General features: G+C 38.6%; 1 protein-coding gene across 1 annotated transcript in view; it reads left to right on the forward strand.

The window, feature by feature from the left end:
• The first annotated feature begins 20,546 nt into the window (after positions 1–20,546).
• LOC117394626 (sodium channel protein type 4 subunit alpha-like) overlaps positions 20,547–25,284 on the forward strand; it is a 143,744-nt gene continuing 139,006 nt past the window's right edge. The window contains exons 1-2 of the mRNA XM_059018847.1: positions 20,547–20,847; positions 22,610–22,728. Of these exons, the coding sequence (XP_058874830.1) occupies positions 20,581–20,847; positions 22,610–22,728 (386 nt within the window). The 5' untranslated portion in view covers positions 20,547–20,580. The remainder of the gene's footprint in view (positions 20,848–22,609; positions 22,729–25,284) is intronic.

Raw genomic sequence — 25,284 nt, forward strand, 5'->3', positions numbered from 1 at the left:
ATCTCTTAAAGGTTTGGGGCAATGTATTAACTGTTGAAATGACGTCATCCACATATGTAGGAACTGGTTCATTACAGCTGTCATTTCTACATGAAGAACGCACTGCCCCAAGACAATTGTATATTTTCTAAGGCGTTCTTTACATAGCGAACCAGTCATAATTAACTAAATATACAGATGTGTGTAAAACACATTGCCCCAAAACATTCTTCATTTTTCCTAAGATATATGTGCGCACACATATAATAAATGTGAAATTACCTGACTCACTATAGACACCTTTGGTGACGTCATTATAATGCTTAATAGATATAAATCATTTGCATTCCTCCAAACTTGTATGTATTTATTGAAAGAGACATTTATTGAAAGAGGGCTAGGCTATATAAAAATGATCAATTATGGTGGGGCAAGACACTTTCATTGATAAAACAGCCTTAATTAAAAACTGTATATTGCCTAAAGGGAAACATAGATTCATTATTAATCATGTCAAACATGCTTACTCCAAACTTTAGCTTTGTTTCTAACAGATATGAGTCTGTAATATATGTGTAAAGAGGAATGCATACTAGAAAAGCCCGTTTTAAGACTTCATTAAAACCCGACGGCAGTGAATTTGAGGCTCAGGCAGCAGTGCTGTCAACAAGTGTTCTGAGCTCTGCCTGTTCCGTCTTCTCCACAGACCCAGCGCCTATGTAGAATAGCGACATGTTGAGGTTTTAAAGTCACATTTTTGTCGCATGGTCCTAGCCTTTTCCGTAGCTGTGCGTGTACGTGACGTGAAAGAAAGCAAGGAGGCGTTCCGAAGAGACCCGAAGGGCGAGGGATGCAGCAATTCCTTGAGATGCCGGATATTTCACAACACCTGTTCTATACTGTCAAGGCGTGGCTACCGTCTGGTCTCACCTGTCTGAGTGTGTCTGCCAGGCGGGACAAACAGGAGATCCCCTAGCCAAGCCTAATGTCTGTTGACATAAGCCATTCATATCCCAGTAGCCTTGTCTCTTGAATTACTAGCATTCTTTCGATTGGTGTGCCTGCCTGCCTGCCTGCCTGCGTGCCTTCCTGTCTGACCTATCTATCTATCTATCTATCTATATATATATATATATATATATATATATATATATATATATTGTATTACCTTATCCATAACTAAATCTCTATGTTGCGCTTGCCATTTATTTTACTCAACTTTCATTAAAACAAATTAAGTATATGTTTCATCACTGTTCCCACACAATTATCTTCTCAGTGTAATTGTCATTTTATTGAAATAATTGATTTCCTGGCAGAGGTGTTAACTCTGTAAAGCTAATGCACTTTTACACATACAGGAAGCCACATTTTTCAGGAACAGTGGCTTGAAACCTGGTTCCAGGAGACTGGGAGAGGCAACGTTGCTGTATCAAACCCCAAGTCTCCCCTGGTTTGCGTGCAGTGGCCTGAAACCTAGTCTTCTGAAATCAAGCCACAAAATGGCTCTGTGTTCTCTCAGCTTTAACAAGCCATTGAAAACTGATCACTAGAGTAGGCAAATTGTGATAAACAGTTGATGTAAATCCTCCTTATAATTGTAATAAATAAGGGACCATCTGTGTATCGTCTCCCACTTTTGGATGTTAAGCATTTATATTAGCTCCACTGGGGAGATTCTCTCTACACATGGATAACATCTAGGAAAAATTCATTTGTTGAAGGAAAATGCCATTTATGTAACTTTTGCAACACTGTAGTTGATTATGTTTGAGTCCCTGCTTACAGTATATGACTATTCGCCAATCCCATTGATGGTGGTTTTCTGGTGGTAAGTGCAGCAGGAAGGGGAACCACTCGAGGCTACAGACGGGAGACATTCTCCCAACTGTGGACACGTAACATTCAGTCAGATGGAACATCGTGATGTCACAAAAGCGTGCACCGATCTGGCTGAATATATGTATCCAGTATCAGTGCTGTGTGTTGCAACATAACCTCTGCATATTCAGCCCTTACTGGCATCAGACTGGCATTTGTACAAACATATAATCATGCTACCAGGTACCATCCAATCACAATTCATATAACATGTTTAAAAACAAAGTAGCTAACACAGGTATTATGATAAACACTTCCCATCCAATAAGCTATTTTATTGATACTCATATCTAATTAGCTAGCTTTTTAAACCACAAATTATTGATTTATAGTTACACATAACATTTGATACTTACATTATCATCGTATAAACTTTTACAAACATCAATGACAATTTATTTATTCTTATACTAGTTTTAGAATAAATTTATATACTTTTCTGTGTGTCAGATCATTCAATTGGCTAGTTTTTTTAATAGCAATGTGGTGGGTACATTTCACCTGTGAGAGGGATACAGTGAGTGGGCTCATAGTCTGTTGGTCTGTTCATCTGTGTGTGACATTGCCTTTCCGATTATGATGAAATGGACTGTACAGTGGTGTGCACAGTTATTAGAACACCCCATTGCTTCTGTTGTTTTGATTTGTTGCGCATATGAAATCAAATCACTGATGAAAATCTTGGAAAACTGTCAAAATAGGCAAATTAGCGATTGTCTAATTTAATTGATGACTTTAATAGGCTACACATGCAATTAATTCCAAATAGTAAGAGAAAATGAACACACAGCCACAAATGGTAAAATACATGACTTTTTAGAAGTTGTTTAAGATGCATAATTAAAGCACAAAGTGATCTAACATTTTCACATGAGTGCCTATTGTTTCTATATCACTGATTACTGACTGAAAAATTGACAGATCTTAAGGTGTTCTAATACATTTTGCACACTACTGTAAGTTATTGTGGATGTCAAAAACAGTTTCCTACTTTTGTGTGAGTTCTGGTCTGATTGATTGGGCTGGGAGAAGCTATGTCACATCTTCATAACAGCAAAGTCTAGATTTGCTGGTGCAGTGATGATCTGAATGGTCTGACCTACTTTTTTTAAAGTACTTAATATTAAAGGCTAAATCTTGGAAACCACTTGTTACAGATGTCACATCTGGGAGATAATTAAACTGTATTGTTTTCCAGAAATGCCCTTTGCCTTTAATCACTGGCTGGCACACGCTAGAGATGACCTTGGAAGTATTGTGTGTTTATCATGCCTCCTGTATTTGGTTCAAGTGCCTGTCTGACAGGTTAGCACCTCTTCTTTCAGCGCCCTTCAAACACAGCCTTCCTGGTATCTTCCGTAGAGTGTGAGCACATGGGAGGAAAAATACAGAAAGCCTGTGATTAAACGCATTGCAATCCCTCTACTATGATGACCAAAGGGTCTGAGCTTGAGGCTTGCGGTCGTATAGCAAGGCAGTGGTGATAATGATGCGCTGACCTCACCAACAGCAGTGCATCACACAACACTCCTCCATGACATTAACATCCCCCTACAGTATCTGCTGTGGCTAATCTGACTCAATATATTGAACCGTGTATGAACACATCATAAGTGATTATAACACAGAGAAGACAGTAAGTTCTCCTAACAGGGACTCCAGGGAGATCACAGAACCAGAATTACTGGGCTTTGGCTCCAGTCTGCACGCAAATAGATGTTCATGGCTGCTTATTCAGCTTCAATCAATCAGAGTCATTAACTGGCCACTTTTTTTACCTGCTTTCTTTTTGTTGTTTTCTTTTGCAATCACTTAAATTCTTCAAATGCTTTTTTTTATTGGTGATTTGATCTAAATTTAAGAGTTATTCCTCAGTTGTAGTTGATTGCCATATGAAACCCAGGCTAGATCAGTCAAACTTGAGTTAATTCATAGATTGTTGATAGGTGGTGTTAACGATACAGAACCTATTTAATTTAAATGTCATGGACAAAGTTTTAATTGGTTTGAGTTATTACATTAATCAAAACTGAAATATCGCACCAATACAGTTACTGGGCTGCTAATCTGCATGTACAGTGCAGTGGGAATTTTAAATAAATTAAACTGAACCCCCAAAACACTCAGCAGCACTCCTCACTGCAGTAAAGAAACACCCTGTGTGTTTGTAGCACGCTTACAGCAATTAAACAGCAGTGGAATTAGCAAAGTCCTGATGCCACATAGGCTTTCAGATCCATCAGCAATGTTGATTGATTTAGTATTTCTCAACAGAAAGCCACCTATAGAAAAATATGACAAAGATCAGGGCATCATTGATTTGATCTTGTCGTTTTGTGTTAAGTACCAGAAGTAAAGGCATCAGAAATGGACTGTGACCACAGATTGGTAGATTGACCCAACTCGGCAGCTTTTAAGGGCCAGTGTGGATATGGTACATTGGGCTTAGTTACAGGTCATTTTAGTTATTAGAGCATGAGTAAAAGTTTACTGCAGCATATTTGCACGGTAATCTGCAGTTTACTTTGCATTTACTGCACTTTATCATAGTTAACATGCCATTGACTGTTTGTTATTATGCTTAACTGCATGTTGGTAGGCTCGTGCAATGCTTTAACACACTAAACTAAGTGATAAGTAACTGAAAGAAAAGCTGGGACTAATTTAAAGAAAACCTGCATTTCCATTTTTAGTGAAAGTTTCTGAAAATGTTTAGGAAACATTTTGAGTACACTAAGGGGCAGAGTTCTTGGCTCCATTCAGAATAAGTGTTAGGCGCTGTTCTTTATCTTAATAACTGAACTTTAGACACAGCCCCTTAGGCCTAAGTCTTGTATGGAGGGTGTTTAATAAAACATGGACCGGATCTAAGTCAGCACTAGGTTTAAAAACATTAAAGGTTTTTTGTGTATGCAAGAGTCCACCCCACATTAAAAGGGCTCACACATTTCCTTTACATTGACCCCACATGCAGGGCAATCTGAAGACGTTCGAAGGGAAGGACACAGTTATCTGTGAATGCTTCAATAAATACTGCTTTCCTGTGGGCTTTCTATTATATATATATAACTGTGGCAAAGTGGTAAGTAATGCACAGGTGTACAGGTGATGCAGTGCTCAATACAATGACAAACAACACTGGTGAAATGATGATGTTTATTTATAATCCAAATGTCACTTGACAACAGCAATAATAAAGGAGGACTGGCAATACACAATGATTTGTATTGCTCAGTGAAATAACCACAGGGTTCAGTCCCGAAATAATAAACACAGTATAAACACACACACAACACAAACACGATCACAAGTCCAGAGTGAGTGCTGCAGTGCAAGTGGTGCAATACAGTTTATTAGTGAACACGAGTGCAGTGAGGTCTGGGTTGGGTGCTGGCCTTAAGCAACAGCTCCCAGATTGTGTTAGCCGTCTATCAAGAAGAAACAGAAACAGTTAGACTAACAAACAAACAAAACACGATAACACTCACGATTATTAATTACATCAGTTTTCCTATGGGTCCTTTCATTAACCAACCAAAGGAACAGATCGCTGGGCCACTTCCCCTAAATACCCTCAGTCACGCCCTCTTTCGGTGGCACGGCCAATCATGTATCTTCCAATCCGTGACTGGCACATCGCCTACCACATTAAGGCGATGACTTCTGGTATCGAGGCCCCATCCCTTTCCTGGATGTCCGGCTTCCAACTGACCCTGGAATGAACTGCCAAACCATCCATTACGGGGCACTCTGCTCCAGTTATACTGTGCCCTCACAGGTCGGAAGGGAGATTGTTGACTAGGATTCATTCACTCTCTGTCACAATAACATATGCATTATTAGCTTTCATTCAGATAGTTGCATATTTAAAATAATACCAAACATCTTTTACAAACAGCAACATGTGTTTATTGTATTCATATAATAGGTTTTTTTTCTGTATGATTGACATATTAATTGATATGTTTTCTCTACTCCAGTTTATATGATTAGAATGGATATCCTTTGCATTCTTTCATTCATAACTTTGAAATGCTTAGTCTGAATTCCAATGTAGAACTACAAGAAATCAAACCACATCCCATTTTATGCACACTGTGTTAAAATGTGTTAAGCACATGTAACAGGCAGTGTTGTGAGATACGCTGCCGTTAAGGATTGTCTTGTCCCCTTCCAGTGAGATGAGAGGAGGTTAAAAGCTCTTTTGCATTGTGGTAAAGACAGTCGCTTGCAGTGCATGGGGTTGCCGGTTCGCACCCAGCCTCAGCCCCGTTAAGGACACCAAATGTACCTGTTTATTGATGAGGCCAGTCATTTTATTAGCTGAATTGGGACTTTAAAAATGTAAACCATGAATGTCATATAAATCGACCTTTTCTCCAATTAATTGTTAAAGACACAGAACACTACTTAAGCATGAGAACCCTGATAACTTTATCGCCTAGTAGTTGATCGCATTGGGAAAATATCAGTTAAGTAACAGACAAAAACAAGGTCAACTACCAGTGTAATGCCCAATAATTAGGGTTTAATTATGATTAGAGACTGGTATTTAAAAGCATTTTAAATCTCCAATTTACAGGATTATTTACCCTTTAAAAAAAAATAAAACAAAGAAAATGGCTTTCTGTCCATTTTCTTTGTTTTATTTTTTAAACCTAGAAATTTTATTTGAACACACTGCCCTGCAATGCTGCATCCTTAGTGAAGAGTTTCAGCGCAGACAGGAGCCTCACACCCTCCTCCTGTTAGAGTTTGCAGGAATCGGATTTCATTGCTTAAACTGGACGCTAATCAAGATTTTAGAAGGTGTCGGCTAAATAGAGAAACCGTTGATCATCTCTGTAAAGGACTCTGTTTCATTTGAATAATTCTATTTTAATCTCAACCCTGGAACTCCATCACCTGCCATCATCAAGTTATTGGAATTACATGGGCTTAAGATCAGAAGTACCAATTACAGAGAGAACATGACAAACCCTATACTGTATCAGAGCAGCGTGTAAAACGTTTTCTCTGGAGATAGTGTTCGGATTCTGTCTGGTACAGTCGGTGAGATGAGAGGAGGTTAAAAGCTCTAAAACCACGAATGCAGATGAGCCCGGCTCGTCTACATTGTGGTAAAGACGCTTGCTTGCGGTGCGCGGGGTCACCACTCTGTTACACATACAGTGCAGATCTGATTTGACTCTTGTGGTTGTCTGTTAAAAACCTGCTACTAAACCTTGGGGCAGCCAAGCCATGTGTCCCTTTATTCATTTTTAAATCCAGTAGATCAGATTTTTTTTAGAAATATCCTGTTCACACAGTAGTAAAAAAATGAACTAATTAAACTGTATAAACCCTTGGTATGTGATTATAATAATAATAATAATAATAATAATAATAATAATAATAATAATAATAATAATAATCTGACCTACATAATCAAAGATATTGGAAATGACATTTATCCTATCATATAAAAGGGTTCTCTTGTTTATTAAAGTGGCTCTAGTTGACAGAATAATTCCATTCAATTCACTAATTCTTGCCTGTTGTGTACTTCCATTAACTGATATGTTCTGAAAGAAACATGCACAGTATTTAAAAATGTGATACTGTAGTACAGTAAGGTTAAGAAATCTCTGGTTAGGACTTTAAACAAGTCCTGCACTGCCTTTCAAACCCTGGCCACATCCTGTAAGCAGCCTGGAGAATACTGCAAAAGATGATTTCAAATTACACAACATCAGACATTCAGAAAAATAGACTGGACAGGAGCGGAGGAGGTAGAGCTCTATATGTTATGGATGGACTAGAAGTAAAAAAAAAAACAAAAAAAACATTGATTTATCTCAGACTATTAACCAAAGTAATTTGGGTAGAGCTGGTAGGTAAAAGCACTGAAGTATTTTCTATTGGGGTATGTAACAGACACCCTGGAATAGAAATGAATAGGCAGGAATACTGTAATCATGCGGGATTTCAATTTACCAGTATGAACTGGGAAAATCCTGTGGGATGTGGTTTTGAGAAAAAAACAAACAAAAAGAAAAAAAATGTTTGTGTCCTTTTTAGATCAGATCTTTGTGTCCTTTTTAGATCAGAGCATGTAGTGCTTGTCTTCTGTTGTTAAAGATGTATAAACAATGATGACTGTATGCTATAGAGTCAGTATATTTTTCTAATAGTTTATAAAAAGCTTTGAATGAAACAGAATGTGGTATGAAAGGTCCAGCATATTGTGTTTTTTTATTTTTTATGAAAGCAAAGAACTTTAAAATCTCTATATGTTAAAGTACATGAGTCAGCCATTGGTGTAGACTTTGGAGCAGAAGGTTCATTCAGTTGTTCAGTCATTCATCTATCCACAGTCAATGGCTTTTCAACAGGGGGAGTCATAATTTTACAACAATCAAATTTTAGATTTTTTGTTTTTATTTGCTGGGAACATAAGGTATTTCCCAAGCATTTCTCACACGCACACAAACGGACCACGATCAATTGTTTACCTTAAAGAAACTTCTCCATTACAGTCTTTCTCAATCGCTAAAGCACAGTTACTGATACTATTAGCACAATTCTCAAAACAGTTAACACAAACACCAAAACAGTTGCGCAATTTACAAAACATCAAATACAATTGCAAAATTAAGCAAACAGGGGCTCCCGAGTGGCGCATCCGGTAAAGGCACTCCACCTGGAGTGCAGGATGTGCCTTATAGCTTGGAGATCACTGGTTCCAATCCAAGCTATGCCACTGCCGACCATGGACAAGAGTTCCCAGGGGGCAGCGCACAATTGGCCAAGCGCTGCCCGAGCGGTGTAGGGGTTAGGTCAGCTGGGGAGTCCTTGGCTCAACGCACACCAGTGACCCCTGTGGCTGGCCGGGCACCTGCAGGCCGGCCTGTACACAATTCAGAACTGCGTGGTCCTCCGACGCTGTAAGTTCTGGATATGGCTGCATGGCGGGCTTGCAGAGTGAAAAAAAAGCGACAGCACTCGTTTCGGAGGACGTGTGTGCTCGTCTTCGTATCTCGAGTTAGTTCGGGGGTTGCAGCGGTGAGCCAGGTTGAATAATAATTGGACATTCCAAAATTGGGAGAAAATTGGAAAATGAATAAAAATAGTTGTTATAAAAAAATATCCATATATCTTTTAAAACCTAATATTTACCTCAATTCTTCGAACATTTAGATTCATGTAGATACAACTTTCAATTGTAAATAAGTCCTGCAATTCAAAATAAAATACAACTTTCAATTGGAAATAGATCCTGCAATTCAAATGCTTACACTATCAAACAGAAAACCAGTATACAAAAAAACTTTAAAAGTTTTTGTCATTTCATGGGCACTATATTTAGTCATGAATTTATAATTAAAAAAATAATAAACTTGCATGATCAATGTCTGGTATTCCAATGATATTTTACAGTGCCTTGCATAAGTATTCACCCCCCTTGGACTTTTACACAATATACACAATATACTTAACACTTTGAAGGTGCAAAATATTTTTTTTTATTGTGACACAAAAGTTAATTAAACAAAAAAAAAGACATTTGTTGGTTGCATAAGTATTCACCCCCCTGAGTCAATACTTGGTAGAAGCACCTTTGGCAGCAATTACAGCTGTGAGTCTTTTTGGGTAAGTCTCTACCAGCTTTGCACTCCTGGATCCTGCAATTTTTGCCCATTGTTCTTGGCAAAATTGCTCAAGCTCTGTCAAGTTGGATGGGGACCATTGGTGAACAGCAATTTTCAAGTCTTGCCACAGATTCTCAATCGGATTGAGGTCTGGGCTTTGACTGGGCCATTCGAAGACATTCAGGTTCTTGTTTTTAAACCACTCCAGTGTAGCTTTGGCTGTGTGTTTAGGGTCATTGTCCTGCTGGAAGGTGAACCTCCGCCCCAGTCCCAATTCTCTTCCAATCCCTGCCGATGAAAAGCATCCCCATAACATGATGCTGTCACCACCAAGCTTCACCGTGGGGATGGTGTTCTCAGGGTGATGAGCAGTGTTGGCTTTGCGCCACACATAGCATTTTGCGCTAAGGCCAAAAAGTTAAATTTTGGTCTCATCAGACCAGAGAACCTTTTTCCACATGTTTGCTGTGTCTCCCACATGCCTTTTGGCAAAATCAAAACGGAATTTGATATGGGTTTTTTTCAGCAATTGCTTTCTTCTCGCCACTCTTCCATAAAGCCCAGCTTTGTGGAGCGTCCGGGTTATAGTTGTCCCATGGACAGTTTCTCCCATCTCAGCTGTGGATCTCTCCAGCTCCTTCAGAGTTACCATTGGCCTAATGGTTGCTTCTCTGACTAATGCCCTCCTTACCTGGTCATTGAGTTTTGGTGGACAGCCTTCTCTAGGCAGAGTCGCGGTTGTGCCATATTCTTTCCATTTTTTAATAATGGATTTAACGGTGCTCCGGGGGATGTTCAAAGTTTGGGATATTTTTTTAAAACCCAACCCTGATTGGTGCTTCTCCATAACTTTATCCAGGACTTGTTTTGATAGCTCCTTGGTCTTCATGATGCTGTTTGTTTAGATATGCTCTCTATCAAACTCTGGGGCCTTCCAGAAACAGGTGTATTTAATCTGAGATCATGTGACACTTTAATTGCACACAGGTGGACTCCATTCAACTAATTATGTGACTGCTGAAGGGAATTGGTTGCACCAGAGTTTATTTAGGGGTGTCACAGCAAAGGGGGTGAATACATATGCAATCAAGACTTTTCAGTTTTTTATTTGTAAATAATTTTGAAAAATATGTAGATTTTTTTCCCCACTTCGACATTATGGACAATGTTGTGTAGATCAATGACAAAAAAGCCTAATTAAATCCATTTTCATTCCAGGTTGTAACACTACAAAATGTGGAAAAGTCCAAGGGGGGTGAATACTTTTGCAAGGCTCTGTAATTGTGCATCACGAAGCCGCTCGGCTCTGTCTGGTCATATCATTTCATCTACATCACAGCACATGTTCTCCTGAGTCGCCATGTGCAGCTCTTCTGTCAATCCTAAAATTAATAAATAAATATTGATAACTTACATATACATAAATATCCCATTGTCTTATTTCAATCACAATTGTCAATTTTATTGTAACAGAATCCACAGGCCCGGTTAACAACCTCCCCTCATCCCTCTTCTTAACCACTAGCAAGAAGAGGTAACTAGCAGCCATCAAATTACATCAACATCCCTCACCCGGCATGTGTATATACACTGCTGTGCAAAAGTCTTAGACATGTTGCATTTTTCTACTCTAACCCTAACCCTAACAATTTACTCAAAGCCTCCACTAGTGTTTTCTACTATTATAACAACCTTGACTTGCATAAAAAAGGAAAAACAGCTTGCATGGACAAGGTGTTGAGTGACGCAAATTGGATTGGCTTGCTTGCTTTGCTCGCCACATGCCTGATGAGAAGGGTTTTATCCCTAAAATGCACCTCAGGAGAAAAAGGTGGTTTACAGGTTGAGAAGAAAGCTGTTTGATTTGTTTAGCATGCTTGGAAGCTTCAGTGCAAATTGGAGCCATATCAACTTTTCTTTAGCTGCTTATATTGACTTAAAAGAACAGAAAACTATCAGATTTTTGACAAATGCTGTAGGCTTAGCATGACACAGTTCATATTTATTACAACTTTTGTTATTTCATTAAGTGTGAGACGCAATTTAGGATTTTGTAAACATGCAATTGAAGGGAGCTGAAACCAGTATTAAAGTTCGAGACATTCATGGCTTGACACCAGATCCCTCATTGATAACACTATGTAACACAATTTTTGTTCCTGGGTAGTAAGTGTTATTTCCTAATTGCTTATGCCTCAAAAGTATAGAAAATGGCTATTATTCCCCACAAACTTTGCTTTTGCGACCAGGACAGTGATATTTTGAAATTTACCTATTTCCAATGAGAAAACGGGCAAATTTGTGTCTTTTCGTTCACATAAAGTCAGAAAAAAACAACATATGAATCCAAATTAACATGTATTTATACTAACGTAATACAAAAATGACTACAAAAGATTTAGAAGTGAGTAGTTTTTCGAGATTTACGATTATACTGTAAATCACTTTCACGAATCAGCCCCCAAATGTAGTCTCCCATCATGTTCTCGTTATACTGTCCTTGGTAGCGGCGTTCAAAGTCCAGTATATCCTGATGGAAGCGCTCGCCTTGCTCCTCTGAGTACGCTCCCATGTTCTCCTTGAATTTATCAAGATGAGCATCAAGGATATGGACTTTGAGGGACATCCTACAGCCCATTGTGCCGTAATTCTTCACCAGAGTCTCAACCAGCTCCACATAGTTTTCGGCCTTGTGAGTGCCCAGGAAGCCCTGAACTACTGCGGCAAAGCTGTTCCAAGCCACTTTCTCCTCACTAGCGAGCTTCTTGGGGAATTCATTGCACTCCAGGATCTTCTTTATCTGTGGTCCGACGAAGATACTGGCTTTGACCTTTGCCTCAGACAGCTTAGGGAAGAAGTCTTGAAGGTACTTGAAGGCTGCCGACTCCTTATCTAGAGCTCTGACAAATTGTTTCATAAGGCCCAATTTGATGTGCAGTGGTGGCATCAGCACCTTCCGGGGGTCCACCAGTGGCTCCCACTTGACGTTGTTCCTCCCCACAGAGAACTCGGTCCGCTGTGGCCAGTCCCGCCTGTGGTAGTGCGCCTTGGTGTCCCTGCTGTCCCAAAGGCAAAGATAGCAGGGAAACTTGGTAAAACCACCTTGGAGACCCATCAGGAATGCCACCATTTTGAAGTCTCCTATGACCTTGATGCCATCTCAGAAAAATACAGATATGTATCCACTTAGGCAGCTGGAACTAAACTGAACTGGTGGGCTTAAGGCTCCTGTATTTATACTACTATTTATATTACTGGAAAGTTCTAGAAAGTTGTAGAAGTTACTCCAAGTTTACTCAGCACTGAATCTGTCTGGAATGTTCTGGAAAATAGGTATATTTCAAAATATCACTGTCCTGGTCACAAAAGCAAAGTTTGTGGGGAATAATAGCCATTTTCTATACTTTTGAGGCATAAGCAATTAAGAAATAACACCTACTACCCAGGAACAAAAAAAAAATTGTCTGGTGTGTATGAGCAAATAAAATAAAACCAGTGACACTTGCGAGTCACTGTTCCCTGGCAGCTGATAATCTTCTGACACAGAACTATGCCTGCCCTACTTAGAAAGCAACAGCTGAATAACAAAGAGCTGACACAGGCAATGAAGCACTTGAAATATGTGCCTGTGGATGGAGTGGGACTGCGCACCCTGTCTGATTGAAAAGTCTGGTACAGCGGGAGGTAGTCTGGTGTCAGGCTGTCCCCCCCACACCTCATCTCTGTCTACACTTTCTCAGGCATGGTCTGTGGACGGAGTGGGACTGCGCACCCTGTCTGATTGAAAAGTCTGGTACAGCAGGAGGTAGTCTGGTGTCAGGCTGTCCTCCACACCTCAGCTCTGTCTACACGTTCTCAGGCATGGTCTTGTCTATGAGGTGCTGTGCTGACTGATGAGTCATGAGACTGAGTCTTTGTGCACATGAAGCAGCTCCTGGCACTCTGTAATTCTCTGCTGTCTACAGGAGAGGCCTCATCCCTCCAGTGCAATGATCTCCAGTGGCAATGCAGTGGCACCGCAGTGGAAATCTATAGGTTCGAACATGCAATGATAGCACAAGAGCAGCAGCAGTCATATGAGGGATTGGTGCAATGTTATCACACTGGAAACAATGTCCTCTTTTGTTAATGGTATCGCAGGGGTAATCCATTACAGTGTAGATGTTCCTTAGCACAAGTTTTTGAGACTATAGATCATATGGACATGCATACTACTAAACATGCTATGGTACTAACAGCTCAATGAAGGCTATATATTATGGAGCACTTGTCCAGTCCGAATGCAAATATGCATGATACTATGCATGAACATTTGCAATAATAATAATAATAATAATAATAATAATAATAATAATAATAATAATAATACTAAAGTCAGGTAGAACTCAGGTACTGTATATGACTGATTAATATGACTGAAAATAGTGTGACAATAACCAAAGTGATATTATCAGTAGCTTGTTCTCGTTTACTCCTATTATTTTCTTCTTGTTTAATAAATATTTTTCTTACATTTTTCTTTTAAATAACGTACATGCAATCTTACAATACAAACATATTCTCAATCTAAACCCACCCCCACCCACATACCTTCAGTGAGAATTATTACATCATAGGAATAAGATGATAACGTTACAACATGTTTTAAAAGTCACTGTAGTGAGCTGACATCTAGATATCTAAGATATCTAGGGCTTCTGTTTTTTGGTTTTTATTAATTCAATTTTTGGTGCTTATTTTTTAGCTATTTTTGCGTTATATGTAAATCATTTTTTTTCGGAGCTTTCGCTTTTTATATACTGAATGATATTATTATTTTCGGTTACTTTCATTTTTTTCTGACCACCTGTTCAAAATGCAAAAACAAGACACCTGCCATGTTTTATGAGTGTGTCTCTGTGTGGGGGGGATTGTATATTTACATATTTTATACTGTGTTTTATACTTCAGTTGTACTGTCTTTGCTCTTCTGTCTTCCACAACGAAATCATCACCACAATTTGCAATTCTGTTTTAAATTCCACGAGCGTGTAAATACTCCCTATCGAACTGTAATATAGCTTTAAATCTCGTGAGCAAGAGCATCTCGTTTTCAGTCTCACATGTGTGTTACAGTCCTCCAGTAGAAATGTAGGAATTTGCTGCCACTCAGTAGTTTCAGGTGAGTTTAAATTATTCAGAATGAATCAATGCGAGATACAAGTCAGGAAGAGGGACATTGCCCAATTGCACTGGGATGTTTTTTTAAATATATATTTTTTTTGTAGGTATTTTCTTAATTTTTTTCATGGGGAAAAGGTTCAAAACGTGAATTGAATAAACACTTCTAGTGTTGTTCCAGTGTTTATTGGATATACATTGATTTCATTTGATTTGTATCTGGGGTGTTTTATCGTTTTTATATCGGTTAAAACCAAAAATCAGAAGCCCTAAATATACAGTACACCTTCACTATAACACCCTTCATTATAACGAACCTGGCCCCTGGACCCCAAATAAACATCCCAGTCTGTACGCAAGGGTAGCCACCTCCGCAGTCAGTGACGTCAACTCTTTTGTCTTAAAGTATGTGCTGTGTAACTATGCCTCTGAAAAGAAAATAATTTTATGTTGCAGCAGAGCTGGAAACTATATTCACCGTTTGAAAAAAGGAGTAACGCAGGCATATCTCTGTCAGGAATATAGGTTGTCAAAAAGCACTCTGCTCTTTTGCTTGTTTAGCAACCATGCGGCAAAGCAAAACTAAACTAAAAAAAAACAAAAAAAAAAACAAAAAAAACTTCAGGATCTGATGTTAATTTATAAATTGGCCCCACATTTTAAGGAAGTCATTTAATTGTCCTTTATCTGTCTGGTAGAGCCTATCCAGCTGTCATGCATACAGCATTAGATGGAAGTTGGAAGTTGGTCTCTTGTTATTTTCTGGTGGGGACATTTCCTCGTGATGATGAGATGTGGAGGGCACATTAACACAAGCAGTATTAAAGGAGCTCAACAGCATGTTGTTCCTTGCAACTGAAAGCATTTCCTTTCTTGTGTCCTGGCTTGGACAGTCAGCATTAACTTCTGTGAGTTTTCAAAACACAATATAATTGAAGAGAAAGCACCGTGGTGAAATGCCAAGTGCTACGGGCTGACTAAATGCAGTCTGAGATCAGAGAACACTTTGACATGATAAGAAAACCCTGGACACTCCCAACAGAACAGAACCATTTGCCAGCCTGACACCGACTGTCAGCCCCTCTAAAAGTGTATAAGATCTGCTGTCTTGCCGAGCATAAGAAGGGCATTTGGTGTGGAAAGGGTTACAGTCTGACATCTGCACGTTAGCAAGCAAAAGAGTAATGCTTCCCTGCTCTGGGGAATTGACAGAGCAAATTAAGCCAGCAACCCTGTAAAGTGGCTAAGTGTCTTCTCTGGTCAATATTACACGTAGGAGATGCCATGTGGTGGACATACAGTAAATGCACATTTTAAAGTAGCTACTATGGCTGTCAATCAACATTTCATGAAGTTAATTAAGAGTTTGTCTACGGATTTTTTGAAGTATTGGTACAACCTGGACATGTGTAACATAAAAACTGAACAATTTCAAAACTGCTCAGTAGTTATTACTACCCTAAATGACAAGTATATCAACACTTTTAACATTGTTAACATAGACAATGCTGTGCTTAGGCACACAGCTCCACAATGATCATAAATGTTTTTTTTATTTGGTCAGTTAATGTGATTATAATATTTGGGCTTTCACCTTCAATACCTTCAATTATCATTATTTTTCATAAAATAAATATAACTAAGGTCATAGATTTTTTTTTATAAGGAAGCATGTTTACTTGTTATGAAGGGCGCTATATAAATGAAATGTTGTTATTGTTGTTAATCAGAGAACATATATTTTTGCTCAAGCTTGCACATTTTCATAAATGTTGATGTTAAACAGGTGAACAAAACACAAAGACTGCCAACCACCGGGCTGCCTTGTCGTTTTCATTTACACATCGAAATATCTTGGAATTTAGAAACCAAGTGAATAAAAGGGCTAATATAAGACTTGTCAACATGCCCTAACCGTGAATTAAAAACAATACCAGAGAACTGTAATCTGCATTCCAACTCAATGGCATAGCACAAACATCTGAATAGCTAACACCGTACACATGTACATTACAAATTGTTGTCATTTATCTTTACAGTATATAACGTCTTACATAATCTGTGAAGTATTTCTAAATGACACTGTGTACAGTATGTGTGTGTGGAGAAGGGTATTGCTCATGAGCAAAAAACTGCATGTGCATCTATTTCTTTTTGCATACCAGCGTTACTGACTGAAAACATCAGTATCTTTTACCTCCTGTCTGTCAGCTAATATCTCCTAAACCTGAACAGTATACATAGCTGCTACACTTAATCAAAATAACAAGCAGCAATCATTTACTGCAAGGGATGGACTTCCCAGTAATTAACAGCAGAGACCTTGTGTACCATTGCCTTAGGAACAACCCTACCCCCCACCACTGCCTCCTGGAGTAGATTGGATGTGCTTTCAACACTTCAGAACCAGTAGATGTACTCAGAAAGCAGGACTTAGTTTCATGTCCATAAGTATGATTAGCTCTTTACTGTATGTGCACTAAAGTCGGTTGGCAAGTTATTGATTTTGCAACAGCACTTCAGTTCAGCCTCCCCTGTTCAATCATCTCTGATTGTCAGCTGGGAGACTCAAGGCCACAGTGGTACCCAAAGAATTGAGAGAGAGAGAGAGAGAGAGAGAGAGAGAGAGAGAGAGAGAGAGAGAGAGAGAGAGTTAGAGAGAGAGAGAGAGAGAGATATGGCAGGAGCTACTGAAGACTCAAACAGCTGGTCTACAGAGAAATGTCGCCTGTTTTATTCTACTGTACGAATGCTGTTAAACAGTAGTTTTATTGCATATAAAGAGCTGTATACTGTATAGTAAGTTATGAATTACAAGAGCTATGGTGGCATCAGGACAAAGGGGATACAAAGAAGCTTGGGGGTCATTTTGATCAACACATGCCAGCCGGGATACGTTACACCTGGAGTTTACTAACGTTTTACAGCACTGGGAAATCACCCTGGATATATGTATATGTATATATATATATATATATATATATATATATATATATATATATATATATATATATATATATATATATATATGTATAGGCACTGTCTATGAGCGAAGTACTCTTGTAGAGACCCTGCTTGATGGACAGCTCACAGCTATTTGGTAGCTGTGTAAGACTACATTCCAGTTCTATTTCACAATCGCAACACTGAGTGAATATAAAATGGAATGTGGAATTGGAATGGGGAGTGCCTGCTTGGTTTGATTGATGGGGTTTAAAAAGACTCATTACTTTTATGATGTTTACTAGCGGAAAGCATGACCACTGTGTACCTGCACCTCTAGATCTGGGACAGCGGCCTTCTAGAAAATGGGACGTCTGTTGAAGAGGATGGGACAACCCTCAATATTAGTGCAGCTAGTTTAGAGGTGACCTATACAGTGTAAAAAAACAATTATAAGCTGTTATGTTTATTGTATAACCCATATATCGGCTCTATACAAAAACTAGAACACTCAATAATGTTACATAAATTCCATGAGTAATCTTTTGATTATAAGGCTTGCTCAATGTTAAAATCAGTAATGTGCGTATGCTGATTTTGCACGTATTGACGTGCGGTGAAGAGTATGGAAGAACCCTGAATATTAGGGCAGTTAGTTTAAAGGTGTTCTATACAGTTTAAAAAACAAACCAACAAACCAAACAAACAAAAAAAAGTTATAATATGATACTGTATTTAAGAAGGTGTTTATTGTATAAGCCCCCATATCACCTCTATACAGAAATTAGAAAACACTCAATAGTGGTACATTTCGAAATACTAGAAGAACTGACTGACATCTGTGTCTGTTAAGTTGCTGCTGAGTTTTATGTGTTTTTAACTCCTTATTTATTGTGTTTGATGTTGTTTGCTGTGGTGGTGCGATCCTCTTGACAGATCAACATTGTGAATAAGAATTTGTTCTAATTGACTCATCTGGATAAACTAAGGTTTTGACTGATTTAACTTTTGACTAATGTTGTGATTTTCTCAGTATTCAAATCTGGAATGTGCGATGTTGCACATATTGACATGTGAATGGTGCTAGTAACAGTAGATCAAGTAAGCATGAGAAAAAAGTCAAACATATATATATATATATATATATATATATATATATATATATATATTTTTTTTTTTTTTTAAAGATGGCAAATTATCCAAATACTCTGGTCTGCAGGAAAACATTTGATACTAGAAAAAAATATTCAGATGTTAGGAACAACAAAAAAAAAAGAAAAAAAGGCATTGTACATTAAAAAAAACCAAAAAAACTTTCAAAATGTTTTTATTTTCTCATATTAAAAAAATATATATTTTCATTTTCTTGAGACAAAACCCCCTTGCCCTTCAGAGTATTATCCAAGTAGTAGTGGTTTGATCATCCTTGAGCAATAAAAGGCTCCTCTCTGTATGTGATCTTGCCCTGGCTGCACAGCGGGCTACAGTTACACGCTGTGACATTCTCATGCAGATGTGCACATGCACCCAGAATGCACAAACTAAACATGTCACTTCCGTTTTCTTTTTATTCCTGGACACTTTATTATGCAACCATAGAAGCTATGTAGGTTAGCAAGATATGTTATGTGCTACACAAAGCTATTCCAAACAGTGGTGTAAAAAGCTGATATGCATGTACGGAACTGAAAACATCATTTTTATGGATGCAGATTCTGTATTCATTTAGTATTCTATAATAACCTTTAAGTGTCATTTTCTGGAACCCATTTGGGTTGCAGTTTAAGCAATCCATAGCTGCTGACAGATGCCCTTTAACCTTCTTTAAATGTGACATGCCCCCTCCGGATCTACAAGCCTTTTAGCCAATGAGAGGGCTTGATTTGCACAAATATCAGAAAGAGGATAGCTGCCTTCTTCTTCTTCTTGCTAAGCTTCTATTTTAGCATGACATTTATACACACACAAAGCCGTAAAAACATGTTTATTTAGATTAACCTTCTGCTCTTTAAATGGTTAAATGCCAAGTAACTTCACAATGTATTTTCATACAATTTTTCACACTGTCCCCTTACCTTTCTATGATGCTTGCAATCCTTCTGAGTGGTTCTCAGTCTAATTGGTCAAATGTACACCTGTGTTAAAGAGTCTTAATGAGGAATTGCAGAACTGCTATACAATACGATAAAATGTGATACAATGCAATAAAATACAGTACAATGCATTGCCTTTCATCACAAGGATCCCAAACCACTTCACACACACACACACACACACACACACACACGCACAAAATGAACAATTAAACCATTACATTAAAAACAACATTTTATACAACAGAAATTTAAAATTAGATAAACTAAGATAAAAAAAGCCAGTTTGTAAAAACAGAATAATTAAACACAGTCTAATAAAAGACATGGAAAATGTAATTAAAAATGGACAAAAGAACAGGAAAACTAAGATGGAAAAGGGTAGTGTGGGGTAGATCAGCCGAGGTGTCTTTATAGCAGTAATAATCCTCATGTGCACAGCAGCGCATTGCCAGCAAAACAAAAGGAAACCTCCGCAAAAATGGCTGTGTTACTAATATATATATCGCAGGCAACTAGAACTGAAGAGCAGCTGCTGAACGCAGGTGAAAGCTAATCATTACAATTACTGTGCCTGTAACTGGAATAAGAAGCAATGATTGCAAAAATCATACAAAAGAACAGCCAATCAATCATTAAAAACCTTCATTTATCGAGATGAGTCAATTGAGAACAATTTCTACAATGACGACCTGGCATGAGGCTCACAATACCACAGCACAACATAAAACACAATAAAAAAACACATGATATTATTCAGCTATTCATTGGATTTATTAAATCACGTTGTTCTTCCTACCTGTATCACTTACACGTATTGACTCTTGTGTGATATGTTTCTATTGTTTTCCAGCTGTAAGTAAAAACTAGCACAGAAGAATCAGGATGAAAAGATGGCAACCTTGTTGTTACCAGCGGGTCCTGACAGCTTGCACCGGTTCACTCGTGAATCCCTGGCTGCTATTGAGAACCGCATTGCCGCGGAGCAGGCCCGGAACGCCAAGCAGGAGTACCGAGAGGTTCTGGGAGACCAGGAAAAGCCACGGGCACGACCCGACCTCGAGGCCAGCAAGCAGCTGCCGCGCATATACGGGGACATCCCTTCCCAGCTCATCGGAGAGCCTCTGGACGATCTTGACCCTTTTTACAACTGCAAAAAAGTGAGTGAGCTGTTCGAAGCATGAATAGTGAATGCTGCATAGGGCAGGGGTGGCCAAGTCAGCCCTTCCAGTCTTGGTCTTTGTTCCCAACCCTGTTCAATGACAAACGCATTTTTAAAGTAAATCGAGAACGTTATCAGAAGTACGAAGTCACAAATCACAACACATGATTCCATTGTGTATATTGTAAATGTACTGTAGGTCATGATGGCCTGCTTTTCTTTTAGCAGTCCCTGGATTTAGGCAATGACAATCATAAGAGAAATAAAGGAATTTCAATGTGATTTATATTAAATACCAAAAGAATTGGGGAAATATAGAGGTTCTTCTAACAGTTATACACATAACTTTTAAATCCTGTAAACATCTGAAAAGACCCACGTGTCCTCACCACTGCCTTATTATTTTTGAAATAATACATGTGTTAATAGAGATACAGATCGGTCCTGTTCCTGAAGATCTACCCGTGGGCATATTATGAGGCCTGATGTTAGATAACGATTTCAGAGGTTTTTTTTTATGTCTTGGAGAGTAAGTATTGTACCTCACAGGCATCCTAAAGTGAACCCATGTATGGGCTTCTGCATTTCAAAATGACATCTCTACCCTCAGAAGGGGTTCCTCCTCAAAAAGAGTGACACTCTGGAGAATCTGGGATGAACGCTTGTGGCATTTAGGATATGAACTTGCTTCAGCTTTGAGGATATATTAACTTAAGCTGCAGGCATCCTCACTGTTTGTTAAATGCAATCATAATGATCATGCGACTAGCACAGCCGGGATTAATGTCTTGGCTTGACATTTTAACTGGCCTGAAATGACTCACAGCACAGCCCCGGAGTGTATTTCATTTTCCTTACTTGAACTGCTCTGGAGATGTTAGTAATAATTCTAAAACACTGCTTTTTGATTATTATAAGGTCCTGTAAACACACAGTTTCTTTCCTACATCTCACATGATAACCGATGATTACATTTATTAACACATAACTAACATATAAATGTATTAGCTCACATTGCAGTGTATTGCATTTCAACATTCATTCATGTAAATTAATTAATAGAGCCGTCTGTATAGGTTTCTGACTGCCCACATACAGTGCTTGCTTATTTAGGGTTAACATAGGTTAGCCCTTTTAGTTTTGATGTTTTATTGTGTCTGCTGCAGTACACGCTAATAAGCTGAGAAAGTAACACACAGCACATCTAACACATTAAAGCTGACAGTGCCATGAGCAACAGGTCATCCTGCTGTAAACCCACTGCATGTAGAATGCAATCACAGCATCAGAAATGCAGCTCTGTGCACACAGCTCAGTCAACTTAGTGTCAGGACCATGAAAAGAAAAACAAGCACCCTGGCCTACACCTCCACGTAGAATAGCATCAACCTCATCAGAGAGTTTGTGAACCCTGCCTTGCAAATTGCATCTCGATGTGCCTCATATTCATAAGATATTCAAAAGAAAAGACTGTTGCATTGATAAATGCCTTGTGGTCCTGTGTATTGTCATTCATGTTACAGTAGCACTATAGAGTATGGTATTGAATTACCATGCATACCCCGGTGACATGCAGTGCCTAAAAGCAGTGGCCTTGGGTGATCACTAATTGCTTGTCTTTAAGCAGCAATTCCTTTTACTTCCTGACAATCAGGCAGTTTTTGTGTTTTGTATAAAGATATTTCTCTCTCTCTCTCTCTCTCTCTCTCTCTCTCTCTCTCTCTCTCTCTCTCTCTCTCTCTCTCTCTCTCTCCTCACAGACATTTATAGTACTGAACAAAGGAAAGGCGATCTTCCGATTCAATGGCACATCTGCACTGTACATATTTAGTCCTTTCCATCCAATCAGAAGAGTTTCAATTAAAGTTTTAGTGCATTCATATCCTTTTTCTTGGTTGATAGAAATTGAAAGGGTTTGAAATCCACTAACTGGTTTGAGTGTATTCCTTTGGTGACAGCTGTTAATTACACCACCATACGGTCTGGGATTACATTTTAATGTTCCAGTTTTGCAAGGTTATATTTTTTCTATTTCCGGAATAATGGTGTTGTATATAAATGCTTTTGCATTTATGGAATGTTAGAGTTAAGCAAGACCAGGTTCAGAATGACTATTGACCATGTCACAGCATGAGTGAACACAGTACTATAGACTGCTGAGGATCTTTATGTTAGAGTAAAGCAAGACCAGGTTCAGAATGGTTATTGACCATGTCACAGCATGAGTGAACACAGTACTATAGACTGCTGAGGATCTTTATGTTAGAGTAAAGCAAGACCAGGTTCAGAATGGTTATTGACCATGTCACAGCATGAGTAAACACAGTACTATAGACTGCTTTCAGCCAATCGGAGCGCTGCTGTATTGCATGACATCAACTATACCATATTGAGTTTTTACCGTGCTTTATTCTCAATATTGGTACAGCTGACATCACCCGCTTAAAAAAAAAAAAAAAAAAAAAAAACCTGAAAAATCCCATTCAACTGCAAAGTCAGTTCAAAATGGTGATATTACAATGGGCCACGTATCTAGGCTATTTAACAATATTCTCATCATCCTTTAAAGAGTTAAAGGACTACAAGCATTTGTTAATGGGTTTGTTCACTTCTGCTTGTGCCGATATTCCATGTAAATGCAGGCATTCACCTTTTACCCTATATTTTAGCATTGCCTGGGCAAATCAAGCCCTCTCATTGGCTAAAAGGCTTGTAGATCCGGAAGGGGCACGTCACATTTAAAGAAGGTTAAAGGGCATCTGTCAGCAGCTATGGATTGCTTAAACTGCAACCCAAATGGGTTCCAAAAAGGAACACCTAGAATACATCAAACGGACGCCTCCATACCCATCACTGCACTGAATATTAATGATTGACTAGCTTTGTCTTTAGTATCGTTTTGTCTATTCAATGTATATCTTGAACAAAATAGCTTTATCAAAAACATTTTTTATATACCCTTATAATGAATCACCGTAGTAGCTGATCACAAGAGGGAGCTAAGCTTGCCAAAGAAGCAGACATTTTAAAAATAATCATAGTAATTAAACGTTCACTCACTTAGGTGGAAGAAAATTGAAAAAACGAACCATGACTTGCCTACAAACATGTGACAATGCAGAAATAGAGCCAAGAATGACCCCACAGTGCCGATAAGAACAACAATGCCCTCAAACAGTGACGCTGTATTAGGGGTTCTGAAATTAATACACGATCAAATAACTCAAAGTTAATATAGAATGTATATTTAATTGGCATTCATATCATTTGATTATATACAACAATTCTGAAATAACAAGAAAAGACTGCAGTTAGAATCCATAATGAATGCAAAAGCAGTATTCAGTGTTTATAAGTGTTTATAACTTAAAGCTTAAAGCTTAAGAACTGTACATGCCTCTTTTACATTCCTATCCAGTGACCAGCACTTTGACATTTGTGTTCAGAAGTCTGATTGGGAGTCACTTTCCATTGTACGCCAGGTTCAAATGGCTGTTTCCAGCTGTATCATGGCCAAAACACACTGTTGCTAAAAATAAAAATAAAAAAGTGTTTCAAAGTGTTGAGAAATATTAGTCTTACGGACACTTTGCTTATGGCATGACTAATAAGAATCACAAGTGAAATTCTGTAGGTGTCTGGATATATCATAACAGTGCTTTCATACCCTGATCCAACTCTTAAACACAGCAACGAGTCTCCATTATACCATTGCAGTGCTTTCATACCCCGATCCAACTCTTAAACACAGCAATGATTCTCCATTATACCATAGCAGTGCTTTCAAACCCTGATCCAACTCTTAAACACAGCAATGATTCTCCATTATACCATTGCAGTGCTTTCAAACCCTGATCCAACTCTTAAACACAGCAATGATTCTCCATTATACCATTGCAGTGCTTTCATACCCTGATCCAACTCTTAAATGCAGCAATGTCCATGTCATCACTGTGACTTTAAGTCACAATTGATAACAGGCTACTGATAGGCAGGGGCTCTCAAAAATAAAACCAAAATATAATACATACAGATGAATCAGCTCTTGGTCCTAGTGTTACAGTACATTTCCCCACCATCACAGATGAAATCACACTGATAACCCTCTCTTAATCCTGAAATTAAATAAGAGCAAATAGCTTCAGAAACAAATGACCACTGCCCTGTTAGTTCTGGTTTAGAAACATGTGACCACTGCCCTATTAGTTTTGGGACTTGCAGGCTGTCGGTCACATGTACCTTCAGAGCCCACTGTGCAGACTGTGAGAGGAACCATCCTCTTGTGATGGTGGCGTCCAGTGAAAAGGGCAACTTTCTGAACATACTGTACAACTCTAAAGCAAAGAATTTAGAGTACAGTAATACCAGCTGGATTTGAGTCTGCATCCTGTTACAGCCTTTCAGTCACTCCAAAGTCTCTATGTGCACATATTGC

Source organism: Acipenser ruthenus, chromosome 3 (assembly GCF_902713425.1).
Source record: "Acipenser ruthenus chromosome 3, fAciRut3.2 maternal haplotype, whole genome shotgun sequence".
Lineage (NCBI taxonomy): Eukaryota > Metazoa > Chordata > Actinopteri > Acipenseriformes > Acipenseridae > Acipenser > Acipenser ruthenus.